Source organism: Akanthomyces muscarius, chromosome 4 (genome assembly GCF_028009165.1).
Source record: "Akanthomyces muscarius strain Ve6 chromosome 4, whole genome shotgun sequence".
NCBI lineage: Eukaryota > Fungi > Ascomycota > Sordariomycetes > Hypocreales > Cordycipitaceae > Akanthomyces > Akanthomyces muscarius.
In genome coordinates, this window is record NC_079244.1 from 2373501 (window position 1) to 2385820 (window position 12320).

General features: G+C 57.0%; 4 protein-coding genes across 4 annotated transcripts; 3 read left to right on the plus strand and 1 right to left on the minus strand.

The window, feature by feature from the left end:
- Positions 1-1007: 1007 nt before the first annotated feature.
- Positions 1008-3337, plus strand: LMH87_011459 (uncharacterized protein; the record flags this gene model as incomplete). Its single annotated transcript, XM_056200604.1, has 4 exons — positions 1008-1937; positions 1982-2117; positions 2166-2488; positions 2534-3337. The coding sequence occupies 4 exons, from the start codon at positions 1008-1010 to the stop codon at positions 3335-3337; spliced, it is 2193 nt and encodes a 730-aa protein (XP_056052436.1).
- Positions 3338-4152: 815 nt separating this feature from the next.
- On the plus strand, positions 4153-5985 carry LMH87_011460 (uncharacterized protein; the record flags this gene model as incomplete). The annotated part of the gene is made up of 3 exons (XM_056200605.1): positions 4153-4272; positions 4334-4441; positions 4492-5985. The coding sequence occupies 3 exons, from the start codon at positions 4153-4155 to the stop codon at positions 5983-5985; spliced, it is 1722 nt and encodes a 573-aa protein (XP_056052437.1).
- Positions 5986-6467: 482 nt separating this feature from the next.
- LMH87_011461 (uncharacterized protein) lies at positions 6468-7511 on the minus strand (the record flags this gene model as incomplete). Its single annotated transcript, XM_056200606.1, has 1 exon — positions 6468-7511. One exon carries the CDS (start codon positions 7509-7511, stop codon positions 6468-6470), a length of 1044 nt encoding a protein of 347 aa, XP_056052438.1.
- A 3497-nt stretch (positions 7512-11008) lies between these two features.
- Positions 11009-12312, plus strand: LMH87_011462 (uncharacterized protein; the record flags this gene model as incomplete). The annotated part of the gene is made up of 2 exons (XM_056200607.1): positions 11009-11677; positions 11749-12312. The coding sequence occupies 2 exons, from the start codon at positions 11009-11011 to the stop codon at positions 12310-12312; spliced, it is 1233 nt and encodes a 410-aa protein (XP_056052439.1).
- Positions 12313-12320: the final 8 nt, after the last annotated feature.

Consider the following 12320-nt stretch of genomic DNA (forward strand, 5'->3'; position numbering starts at 1 on the left):
ACAAAAAAAACCTTTCACGCATTTAGTGTCCTGTTAGGAGATGGCAGATGAGGCGTTGCGTTCCTTGCCTGGTGCTCAGCGCAATGAGCTCCTCAACAGCTTCATAAATGGACATGTGTATTTTGTTTTCTTTATCTCTTTTTGCTTTCATGTTTTCGTTCCATTAATGGTAGCAGCATTTTTGTTTCCTAGCTTGTGAATTTTTCTTTGGCTGTCGCTAGGTAGGTAGCCACAGGCACAGGCTGCTAGCTGCAACAAACCCATATTTCAAGCCAGCATCATCGGTCGATCTAGAAACTGCCAGGCACGGCGTCGGGTGACTGGATTGTGAGCGGTTGAGACGATCTTTTCCGGATCACGTCCCGAAATGTGCTTGTCCATCTGGCAGGCGGCGGCCGCACGAAAGCGAATCCGCACTCACGCGCAGCTGGACTTTTAAAAAGACTGCATTTATCATGGGAAAGATGTTGAACTCTTTAATGACTTGCTACCGAGGTGTTCCTGGAGCAACACGAGCGTCCGATGTACCCAGTCGACGGAGGCCTGTGGCGCCGCTCTCAACGCACTAAATCCCCCAGCTGTTCAGGAGCTCCACCGCTCTAAAGCCGCTGGACCAACCACAACCGGCGCAAACATCACCTGCGACAAAGCGCTGCGGCGCCATTGGGCCTGCTATCTTAAAGCGTCCAAGTCGGGCTCTGGCCCAGTAAACATGCTTTTAGCGTCAAGCCAGCGCACCGCAGCTCCCCTACAACCAAGTACTTGCTGGGATGCCTCCTACCTAGTTGTAGCTCTAATGCCCAGTTACATCATCGCCCTTCTCCAGCCGGCTTGGCATTGTTTTTCGTCGCTCGTTCCTGGTGATCCTCGCCTCCTGCCTCTGCTCATCATCGTCCTCGGCCTCCCATTCACTTCCTGGTCATCTAGTTTGAGCTTGCTATACTTGCGCCGCCTCAATCGCACGGATAGCGCCGGCGACAGCTCAAGGAGCCTCACCAGACCTCATCATGTCCAGCGCTCAGGCGCAGCCCGCGCCGCGCGCCCACGGCACTCCCCAGAACCCGTACTCGTCCGCCAGCCGTTGGCGTCATCAGGAATCCTCTTCCTTCTCCCGTCACGCCGTATCGCATCCGCATCCAGATGCCGCTGCCGCGCAGGCGCACATTGACGGGGCAGCTCCCCAGGGCCTCAATGGCGACGGTCCCATTGCCGAAGGAGATACCAGCGAAGTCGTCTGTGGTCCTCTACTCAACTACTGCCACATGCACGATGGACATTGGGGCGGCAGCGTCCTCATTGTCCTCAACGGCGGTGGCAAGGAGCAGGGCCCTGTCCCGGCTATGAGCCTGCAGCGCGTTGGCGCCCGCGGTGAAGCTGTCGAGGAAGCTGCTGGCGGCTCGGCTTCGCAGATCCCGGGTGTTCGTCTCTACTCTGACCCTCGCAACACTTTCTGGCGCTTCGATGTCGCCGTGCCAATGGAGCCTGTCGAAGCCCAATACGCCTACGAGTTCCCCGGTCTGCGATTCTCCAACCCTGAAAAGCCCCAGGTCAACCACTTCTTTGTCCCCGCCGCCGGCGAATCCATGCGCCTCATGTTTCACTCGTGCAACGGCTTCAGTGTCGGTACTGACGAGGAAGCCTACAGCGGCACGCCTCTTTGGAAGGACGTTTTGCGCAAACACGAGGCGGCGCCATTCCACGCCATGCTCGGCGGTGGCGACCAAATCTATAATGACGGCATTCGAGTCAGTGGTCCGCTGCGCCCGTGGACGGATATCGGGAATCCCAAGAAGAGACGCGAGTTTCCGTTTTCCGAAAAGCTACGAGCCGAATGCGACGACTACTACCTCAAGAACTACCTCCGCTGGTACAATACCGCGCCGTTTGCCATCGCCAATGGGCAAATTCCCCAGGTCAATATCTGGGACGATCACGACGTAGGTACCCATCTCTCAATGGCCAACATCTGCTGACAAGAAAGATTATCGACGGTTTCGGATCATATGTTAACGACTTCATGAGCTGCGACGTGTTCCGCGGCATCGGCGGCACAGCGCACAAGTACTATATGCTCTTCCAGCACCACCTTGCGCCGCCCGTCTCGACGTATACATCTGGTACATTTCACAGCTCTTCTTTCCGGCGCGGTCCCGCTAACAGTGCAGACTTTCGTGGCGAGGGCGCTGATCCAGCGCAGCTTGTCGACACTTTTGTCGCTGAGCAGAACCCCGGTTCGCAGTACATTATCGGATCCAAGCCAGGCCCGTATGTTGCTGAGCGCTCGTTCAACATGTATGCGCGCCTAGGCGCTCGCATGGCCATGCTTGGAATAGATGCGCGAACGGAACGCACGCGTCACCAGGTCAATTACCCCGAGACATACAAGCTCTTGTACCAGCGTCTAGGGGATGAGCTGCAGGCCGCTGCCAACTCGGAGCAGCCCATTGAGCATCTCATTCTGTTGCTGGGTATTCCCATCGCATATCCGGTTCGTTTACCTCGCCAAGCTCTGTTGACGTAGCTAACTAGTTAGCGTCTCACCTGGTTGGAGAACATTCTGCGAAGTCCCATCATCGGACCCATCAAGTTCATGAGTCGCCGTTTCGGAATTGGAGGTGGCCTGTTCAACCACTTTGATGGCAGTGTTGATCTTCTCGACGATCTCGACGACCACTACACAGCCAAGACGCACAAGGTCGAGCGTCGCGAACTTATCGAGGGCATGCAGAAGATTGCGGCAGAATACAACGTTCGCGTCACGATTCTCGGCGGCGATGTGCATCTGGCGGCGCTCGGCCGTTTCTACTCGAACCCCAAGCTCAAGATTCCGGCGGAAGAAGACAACCGATACATGGCCAACATTGTGTCCTCGGCCATTGTGAACAAACCCCCACCTCAAGCCGTCGCCAATCTGCTTGCGCGCCGCAACAAGATTCATCATCTGAATGCGCAGACAGACGAGACCATGCTGGACTTCTTTGACCGTGATCCAGGCAGCACGCCCAAGACGGCCAGTCACAACAAGTGCACCATGCCCAGCCGTAACTTTGCCATGATTGCCGAAAATTCTCCCAACAATCAGGCGTCGATGACCAATGGCGAGACGGAGACAAGAAGCTTTGCCGGCAAGGATGGCCACTCGCAGCTGCACAAGGGCGAAGTCGGCGCCGGGACGGAGCACAAGGCGGCCAGCGATGCATTTGGCCAGGGCAACGATGGCAGCCTGGACATTCGCATCAATGTCGAAAAGGACCAGCACAACGCCGAGGGTCCCACGCAGGCATACGGTCTGACAGTGCCGCTGCTGCGCAAAAAGACGGCAGGGTTTGAGCCGTAATGTCTCCACCGAGTAATTACATGCACAGCGATCAAGATTACGCTAGTCTCGTGCATGACCTGGAGTTTTCGTGGCGGTCGGAGGTGGTGTCCGGGTCGGTGAGACCTTCCGGGAGGACCCCCTGCTCTGTGGGTTGTGGATGTCGAACTTTAGATACCTTGTACCATTTCTTTGTTTTCTTTGTCTTGCCGTAACTTAATCGTTGAATTTTTCCTTTTATTTACAAAAACCTGCAAGTGACTCTGCTATACCAGCTCCGTAGGGTAGTTGCCTATAGACTGCAGTAGAGCTCTACGAGAAGACTCAGTAATCGATTCTTGTTGCGCCCCGTCTTCAATATCTTCCTCCATGACGTCCTCTGATTCTATTACCCTATTTTTTAATCATTCTGACATCGAGTCGGGTGGCTGCGGCGAGCTAAGCGTGCCGGGGTGGGGAGCGAGACCGGCCGTTCCCCAGCCATCGGCAGGCGTAGCGCTGAAACCCTGCTGCAGCTTCAAGGCTCGGGTGCCTTCAGCGCAGGAGCGGTCCCCCAAAACACAGCGCTCCGGGTCCCCACCCCGCTGCGACCCCCGCAACGTGCTGCTAGACCGTGCTAAGCCGGCCCACCAACACTGCTGTAATGTTTTGTGGCAGCTCCCCAAAAAGCTTACTGGGGGTGGCGATGTCGGGTGGCAGTTACGAGAGTAAAACATTTGTGCTTCCGACATTGGTTACCCCAGCCTCGTTCCTTTTCTCTCCCTCCTCCACATCATCATCTTTTTATTTCTTCAATTGTCGAGGTCTTTGTTGATTCCTTCATACAGCAACCAGACATGATGCAATCCGCCGTCTTCCGCAAGGCCGGCCTCCGCGTGGCTGGCCGCGCCGTCCAGACTCGCTCGGTCGCCTCGATGGCCTCCTTCAAGTCGCCCGCCGTCTACAACGAGCCCAACGTACGTCAATTGGTCGGTCGCCAGCTTGTCTGATGGACGCTAACTTTATTTGTCCTTTTAGCACCACTATGTCAAGGGCTCTGCCCAGCGTGCTGGTCTGACTGCTGCTCTCGAAAAGATGCAAAAGTCGCTGCCTTTTGACGTCCCCGTCGTCGTCAACGGCAAGGAGGTACGTCGAGCTTCCACGAGAGGCATCTGGCTCCATCCTAACATGTTCAGGTCCGATCATCCTCCGTCTCTACCCAGAACAACCCCTCCGAGCACGCCAGCGTCGTGGCCAACTACCACACGGCCACCAACGCCGATGTCAACAAGGCCATCGAGGCTGCTCTCGCCGCCAAGCCCGCCTGGGAGAACCTCCCTTTTGCCGACCGCGCCGCCATCTTCCTCAAGGCCGCCGACCTCGTCGCCAACAAGTACCGCTACGACATCATGGCCGCTACCATGCTTGGCCAGGGCAAGAACGCCTGGCAGGCCGAGATTGACGCCGCCGCTGAGCTGGCTGACTTCTTCCGCTTCGCCGTCCACTACGCCAACGAGCTCTACAACGAGCAGCCCGTCCACAACTCCAACGGTGTCTGGAACCGCCTCGAGTACCGCCCTCTCGAGGGTTTCGTCTACGCCGTCTCCCCCTTCAACTTTACCGCCATTTCTGGTAACCTTGTTGGTACCCCCGCCCTGATGGGCAACGTTGTCCTCTGGAAGCCCTCCGATTACGCCATTGCCTCCAACTGGCTCGTCTACCAGATCCTGCTCGAGGCTGGCCTCCCGAAGGACGTCATTCAGTTCATCCCCGGTAACCCCGAGGAGATTACCAAGACTGTCCTCGCCCACAAGGAGTTTGCCTCTCTGCACTACACTGGTTCCACCGCAGTCTTCCGCAAGCTGTACGGCGCCATTGGCCAGGGTGTTAGTGAGGGCCGCTACCGTTCGTACCCCCGCATTGTTGGTGAGACTGGCGGCAAGAACTTCCACGTTGTCCACCAGACCGCCGATGTCCACAACGCCGCCATCCAGACCGTCCGCGGTGCTTTTGAGTACCAAGGCCAGAAGTGCTCCGCCACTTCGCGTCTGTACGTTGCCAAGTCTATCTGGCCCGAGTTCAAGAAGATCCTCGTCGAGGAGACCGAGAAGCTCAAGCAGGGCGGCCCCGAGGACCACACCAACTTTGTCGGTCCCGTCATCCATGAGGGCTCCTTCAAGAAGCTTTCTGGAGCTATTGACCAGGCCAAGACCGACAAGGAGCTCGAGCTCGTCACTGGTGGCAGCTACGACAAGTCCAAGGGCTACTTCGTCAAGCCCACCGTCTACCAGACCACCAACCCTACCCACAGCTTCCTCAAGACGGAGTTCTTTGGTCCCATCATCACCGCTTACGTCTACGACGACGCTGCCCCTGATGCCCTGGCCAAGGTTTGCGAGCTCGTCGACACCACCACCGAGTACGGTCTGACCGGCTCCATCTTTGCCGCCGACCGCAGCATCATCCGCGACGTCGAGGAGAAGCTCCGCAACGCTGCCGGTAACTTTTACGTCAACTGCAAGAGCACCGGTGCCGTTGTTGGCCAGCAGGCTTTCGGTGGTGCCCGTGCGTCGGGTACCGACGACAAGGCTGGCAGCAGCCACATTATCACCCGCTTCACCAATATTCGCATCATCAAGGAGGAGTTTAACGCCACCACCAAGGTCGAGTACCCCTCCAACGAGGCTTAGATTTAAAAATGATTTGGATACCAGATGTATTATGAGCACTAGCGCATGCAGCCTAATTGATTGCAATTAATTGCCACTTTGATGTGCCTGTAGTGATTGACCGCGTAATGTAGTCATGTACTTGTAACTCTATGTTTGTGCCTGTGTGCTTATAGTCGCAAGTACAAAGTACAACTGTAGTTGCGCACTTGTACTCGTGTGCTTTGTAGCAATCATTTGCTCGCAACAGTGTACTTGCAGTCATATGTATATACAGTGCGCCTGTGGCCCGTCAAGAAACTAAGCAGCTTTTAATAACTATCAACGCAGGCTAAACTATGGTATATGGAATAACAAAATCTGCAGTCCCAGCTGCTTGTAGCCGGGGCATCCTGGTATATCATAAACGTATGTAACCAAAACTTTCCTTTTCAGCCGTTTTACTCGTAAGCACACTTTCATCATGCAATGGCGGCGGCAAAAAGCTGCCCTGACCCATAATATCACGGCGGCACCGACGCGCCATACAGATGCCCTGGGTATATCCGCGGCGGCCGCGCATAGTTGTTGGGCCCCGAGATGAGCCGCTGGTGGCCGAGCGTGTTGTAGAGCTCCGGCAGGGACCCGACGTGCGCGTACATCCAGCCGGTGTAGTAGCGCTCGCAGCCGTCGACGGGCATCATGCCGGCGTCGCCCTCGCCGTGCGGCGGGCAGTTCTTGTCGATGATTGTGCACGCCAGGTACTGCATGGGCCCGTTGCGGTCGAGGCGCAGCCAGTCGTCAAAGGCGGCGAGCGTGCGCAGGCAGCGCTGGTCAATGTACACGCAGTACATGAAGCGCGGGACGTGCGACTCGATGAAGGGCCCGTCGGCGCCGGGCCCGTCGCGCTGGGGTGTGCGCGCCGCCGCCCACGCGGCAAAGTGCCGTCGCACCGTGTCCTTGGACGCGCCCTCCAGGCTCGGGTCCTCGACGACGGTCCACTCGAGGTACGGCGCGAGCTGCCGCCCCGACGTGTCGACGCCGCCGCCGCCGCCGCCGCCGCCGAGCCGCGGCGTCGCGGCCAGCGCGTTGTGCACCTCCTGCCGCATGTGCATGAGGAAGCGCTGCCAGGCCGCTTCGTCGGCGTACGCGCACCCGCGGTAGATGACGAAGCCCCAGGCGTGGAAGCCCGTCTGCTGCATGGTGTGCAGGACGTGGCCGAGGCGGCCGACCGGCGCGGCGGGCGGGCTGCTGGCCGCGGCCGCGGGCTGCGCCGTGCCGACGGTGGCCGAGGACACGGAGGAGGAGGATGGGGAGGCGGTATTGGCTGGGGCATGCGACGATGCCGACGGATAGTACTGCTGGTGGTGTTGTTGTTGCTGCTGCTGCTGCTGCTGCGACGGTTGATGCGACGGCTGCAGAGCAGCATGGTAGCCGCCGTGGGGTATTTGAGACGGCTGCTGCTGCTGCTGTTGCTGCGTGCCGTGCATCGATGCGCCGGGGACGACGCCTTGTGCCTGCTGCGCCGCCCCGGCCTGCGCCTGGGCGGCAAGATCGGGATGCATCATATGCAAATCCATCTCTCGCGCTGGCTGGCCTCCTTGGTTTTTAGCGACGGAGGAGCAGCAATGCGGCGGAGGCGGGCGGCGGCGCAATCTCTGTGTGGCGGGGTCGATGCCCCCTCTCGAGGGTGCGGGAGAGAGGTTGGACAATGTGTGGCTCCCATCTAATGTGCGACAGAAACAGAAAACCGCTATGAAATGATGTTTTATTCTTGCTTGACGGGGTCTTGCTCCCTCTGACTATTCTCTCATTTTTTTGGCTTTGACTTTTGGCGTGTGTGATTTAAATGAACAGTGGGATGGGCTGAGCTAAAAATTACGGTTATGGATGGGGGGGATATCGCGCAAGGTTCTCATTTGCTTGCATTGCGCCCGCCTGGAATAGTTGATAGGCTATAACCGCGAGCAGTCTGTTTTTTATCCCGCACCGACCCTGGTGGCTGATTGTCCGGCTTATTACCCAGTGATTGCGTAAAGCATTAGGCAGTTCGGGCACTTTTTGACCAGTTGTTGTTTGTCTGACTTTCGGCTCGGCGCATCTTGGAGTGCAATCACGTGCAGATCTTGTGGACGGCGTCGGGCAAACATCACGATCGGTGGCGATCTAGGATGTATGGTCAGTGTATCCGATTTTGCGGAGTCTTTTTGTCATACATGTGCAGCTCCTAATATTGATCTGCTCATATAGCATATCACGACATCCGACCATGGGTTGCTGGATGAGTGACGTCGCTCGGTATGCGAGTCAGACGGCTGCTAACGGGCCACCAGCGCCCAGTTCCCCACGAAACCGCGGAAATAACCTGCAGACGACCGAGTACGTTGAAGAAGCGATACTTTACAGACTCTGTAAATGTAGCCCGAAACTTTAAGCAAAGGCCCTGCAGCGCTGAACGCGGGCAACTTGGAGTTCAACTTAAAGAGTCTAGGGTAGGCGCAGTACAGCGGCGGTTTCAATGGTTCATCGCAATTGGCTGAGCAAAGCAACATAAGTGCCAGCGCAGTGGCATGTTCGGTACTTGATATGCAAAATGCAAGAGTGTGTCAATGTGTGTTCAGTCGCAGAGCCGCAATTGCCCGCGAGGGGCCAAAACCTGCATTAGACCGGTCAGAAGAGACTGGGTTTCATGTCCAGGTGAAACCTAGCAGCAACATGCAAAGCAGCAAGGCTGGGAATGGCGGCCGTTTCTCGTCAACGACAAGACGAGGAATGAAGACGTTTATCAAACGGTATGCAAGCAGCGGAAGGCGTCTTGCGAGTTGGAGCACGATGCGGGTTTACGTGATGGCGTAGCTGGACTGACCAATACTGGCGAGGTGGATTGCACCGTGGGCGGGCGGGAGGAAGCACGAGACAAGGGTCCACGGCATGGTCTGGGCGTATACAGTTCAGAGACATGGGTCCAAAGACATTGTTCTGGAGTCGAGCATGAGCTGTAGAGTGCGATGGGTGAGTCGCCGGATATATCGGCAGGCGTGATTGATAGCCTGAGCCGTCCTTCTTTTCCAGCGACAGCCCACCACCCCAAAATGCGAATTGACTCAAGAAAAGCAGCGGCCATATGGTGCAAATCTGCCATTGACCTTTGGCAGATTTGTCCAGAGGGGGAAAATAGGGTCAAAGTGGGCTGTGATATGATGTGCCGCCCAGCCCACGTTCCTCCACGGTGGAGGTGTCGAACAACTGCGGGCGTGCGTGCGTGCGGTCGATTTCAACGACGGCACGTCAACAAGATGGACCCCATGAAAACCAAGACTTTGCACGAAAAGAAACAGGAGATGCTCGAAACTGACTGCCGGGGACGGACACATGCTGTTCCGGAAAAACACAGCCCACCCGCGAGCTAATCAGCCCAACCAGAGTGGTTTGCAACCAGTCATTCAGTGCATGCGACATGCGACAGGCGACAGGGGTAGGGATAAGAGAGACAGGCACACGAGCAACCGAGCACGAGGCGAAGCACGCGAGCTCTTTGGCGGAGCGCAACTGGCTGAGTGGGATATGGAGAGAGAGAGAGAGAGAGAGGAGGTGGAGCGATTCGAAATCACTGGGGGGTGGAGAAACGGGGGGAGTTTTTTGCGAAACAAGAGGGCAAGATTGTCGAAAGACTAACTGTTTTTCTGGCTAGTTTCTCTGGTGCTTTTATTGGCACGCAAGCACACTTGCGGGTTTTGATTCTGCACCACCAAAAGGCGCTGGGGACGGCGGCCATTCCTGGTATGCACATGGGCGAACCGTGTGCTGCTATTGGCTGCGCCCCTCTGCCACGGTTGGCGAGCACGCGACACTTTGCTCGATGCTGCTTGGTCAATCCGGGTCCCCTTTGCTTTTCTCGCGACTTTTTTCTCCTGTCGGACCATTATAATTCCCTCTTGTAGTTAGCATTTCTTTTCTGTTAGCATGTGGCCCTTTGCTGATTGCATGTATCCTGTACTGGTACTACCAACAGTGGCGGCGCGTGGCCCTGCGCACTGCTCTCCGCCTTCTTCTTGCCCCCCCCCCCGCGGGCTATGTTGACTGCGAGAGGAAGTCAAGCGTCTGCCCTCGTGGCTAGTTGTGCAGCCTTTTTACTCGTTCAAATCGTGATAGACCTAGCACGGCCCTGCTCGTCCTACCCCCCCTTCCATAGATTGCTTGCTTGCCAAGCGTCGAAAACGTGATTGCCCCATCTCCTCTCTGTGTATCTTGCCTTTTCTCATTTCCTTTCCTCTTCTTTTACCTTTTTTGCCACTGATTCATATCTTCAACCTCTTTCATTCGCTCCTCGCGTGCTCATTTTATTCCGTCTCACTTCTTTTTGCTGCTTGACGAAAAGATAAGCACGACCCAGTCGTGTGCGTTGTTAGTCTGGATTGCGGCCACACCCACACTATCTTGTTCAATACTTGGCCCCCCACAAACTGTCACGCCCTCGACTGCTCTTCTTGGCCTTATGCGAGATTGTCCATGGACTCTATCTTTTTCCCTCATTCATCCTCTCGCTGTTGACTGGTTCATTATCGATTCTATTCGAGGACGACGCGTGGTTTCAGATAAAACTAAATCTCCTCGGCATACAATACACCCTACTACACACCCGCGTGACGCCACAAGAGTATCAGTTTCACATTCGATAACGACTTTGCTCTACGGATCTCTCTGAATATTCAGATAAGGAAAGAAAACACCCTGGTCTGAGCCTTAAAGTAGCTGCGTGGCTTTGTCGTCCATATAACGCAACCTCGACCTATTGGCCCGCTACCGCAGCCTGATCTCGACACGGACGCCGCCAATTAGCCTTACACGGTCTCAAAAAAAAAAAGAAGAAGAAGAAAACTCTCCGAATTCAACTACATTGGCAAAGAACTGGAAGCCTTCTTGCAGTCGACCCATTTCATATTCGTATACGCGTTGTACGCCAACGGCACGCAGGCCTGAACGAGCCGGAAGCTGTAGCCCCGTCACTGCAACCATCATCTACTCGACGACACACACGACACCGAGAAAATCTTCACATATCAAAATGCCTCGACCCGGCCTCCCTCTTACCCCTGGATCATCAACAGATCTCAAAGGCAAAGACGGCGCCAACCACATCGCCTCGCTCCACCTGGCGTTCGAGCTGCCCCCTCCCGCTATCCATGACGCCGCGCGTACATCCCCGGGCAAGCTCTCACCCGGTTCGTCCGCCCACCACGGCCAGCCGCACCACCAGCACATGAGCCCTCCATCTTATCCTATGCAAGCTGCCGAGACGGTCAAGGCACGCCGCCGTTCGTCGGCCGCCACCAAGGAGACCAAGGACAGCAACGCCGCCTTTGCCCTGCCGCCGCCGCCGACGCGCTCCCGCAAAATCATCCAGATGAAGCCCCGGCAGGAGGATGCCGTTGCCACTGCCGAGGCGTCGGCCTCACAGGAGAGCACCGGAAAGGGAGGAGGAGCTTCCAAGACGGCCAAGACGACAGCAGCCAGCGCGTCGGGGAGTGGTGGTGCGGCTGCTGCTGGTGCGTCCGGCAAGAGCGGCAAGAAGCAGCCGAGTGCCACGAGCGCGGCCGGACGCAAAATTGCTCGCAAGACTGCTCACAGCCTGATAGAGAGAAGGCGGCGCAGCAAGATGAATGAGGAGTTTGCCGTCCTGAAGAACATGATTCCTGCCTGCACGGGCGACATGCACAAACTGGCCATTCTGCAGGTACGCGCGCCTCAGACACGCGATCCACACAACAAAGTATAATGAGGGAAAAGAAATACTAACAGAAATAGGCTTCGATCGAGTATATTCGCTACCTCGAGGACTGCGTTTCTCAGCTCAAAGCCCAGCACGACGGCGACCACCGCGGTGACCTCTCCGCCTCGGGCAACCCCCTGCCGTCGATCCGCGAATTCCACCCGACCTTTCACGGCGAGCCTGGCGACGTGGAAATGTCCGACTCGGAAGCTGTGTCGCCTACGTTCACCGCCCGTCCCGACCACCACTACCAGGCGCATCAGCACCAACCATCTGTGTCGCCGGCGCTGCACGCCCAAGATGCCCGCCCGCGCCATCACTCGTACTCGTCCGCGACGTCGGCCGTTGGCCCCGAGTACCGCCATCACAGCTTCACGCTCTCGGCCACGCCGTCGCCGGCCTTTGGACCGCAGCGCCATGGGCCGTATGCCCGGAGCAGCACGTCCACGACGGCGTCCACGGTGACGAGCCCGGCGCTGAACCCACAGACCGAACTCGACCAGGAGGCGACGGCGGCGCTGCTGATGCTCAACAATGACCGCCGAGGCACGGCGCCGAATGCGCGAGGACTGTCTGTTCGTGACTTGCTGAGTGGTTAAGCTGAGCG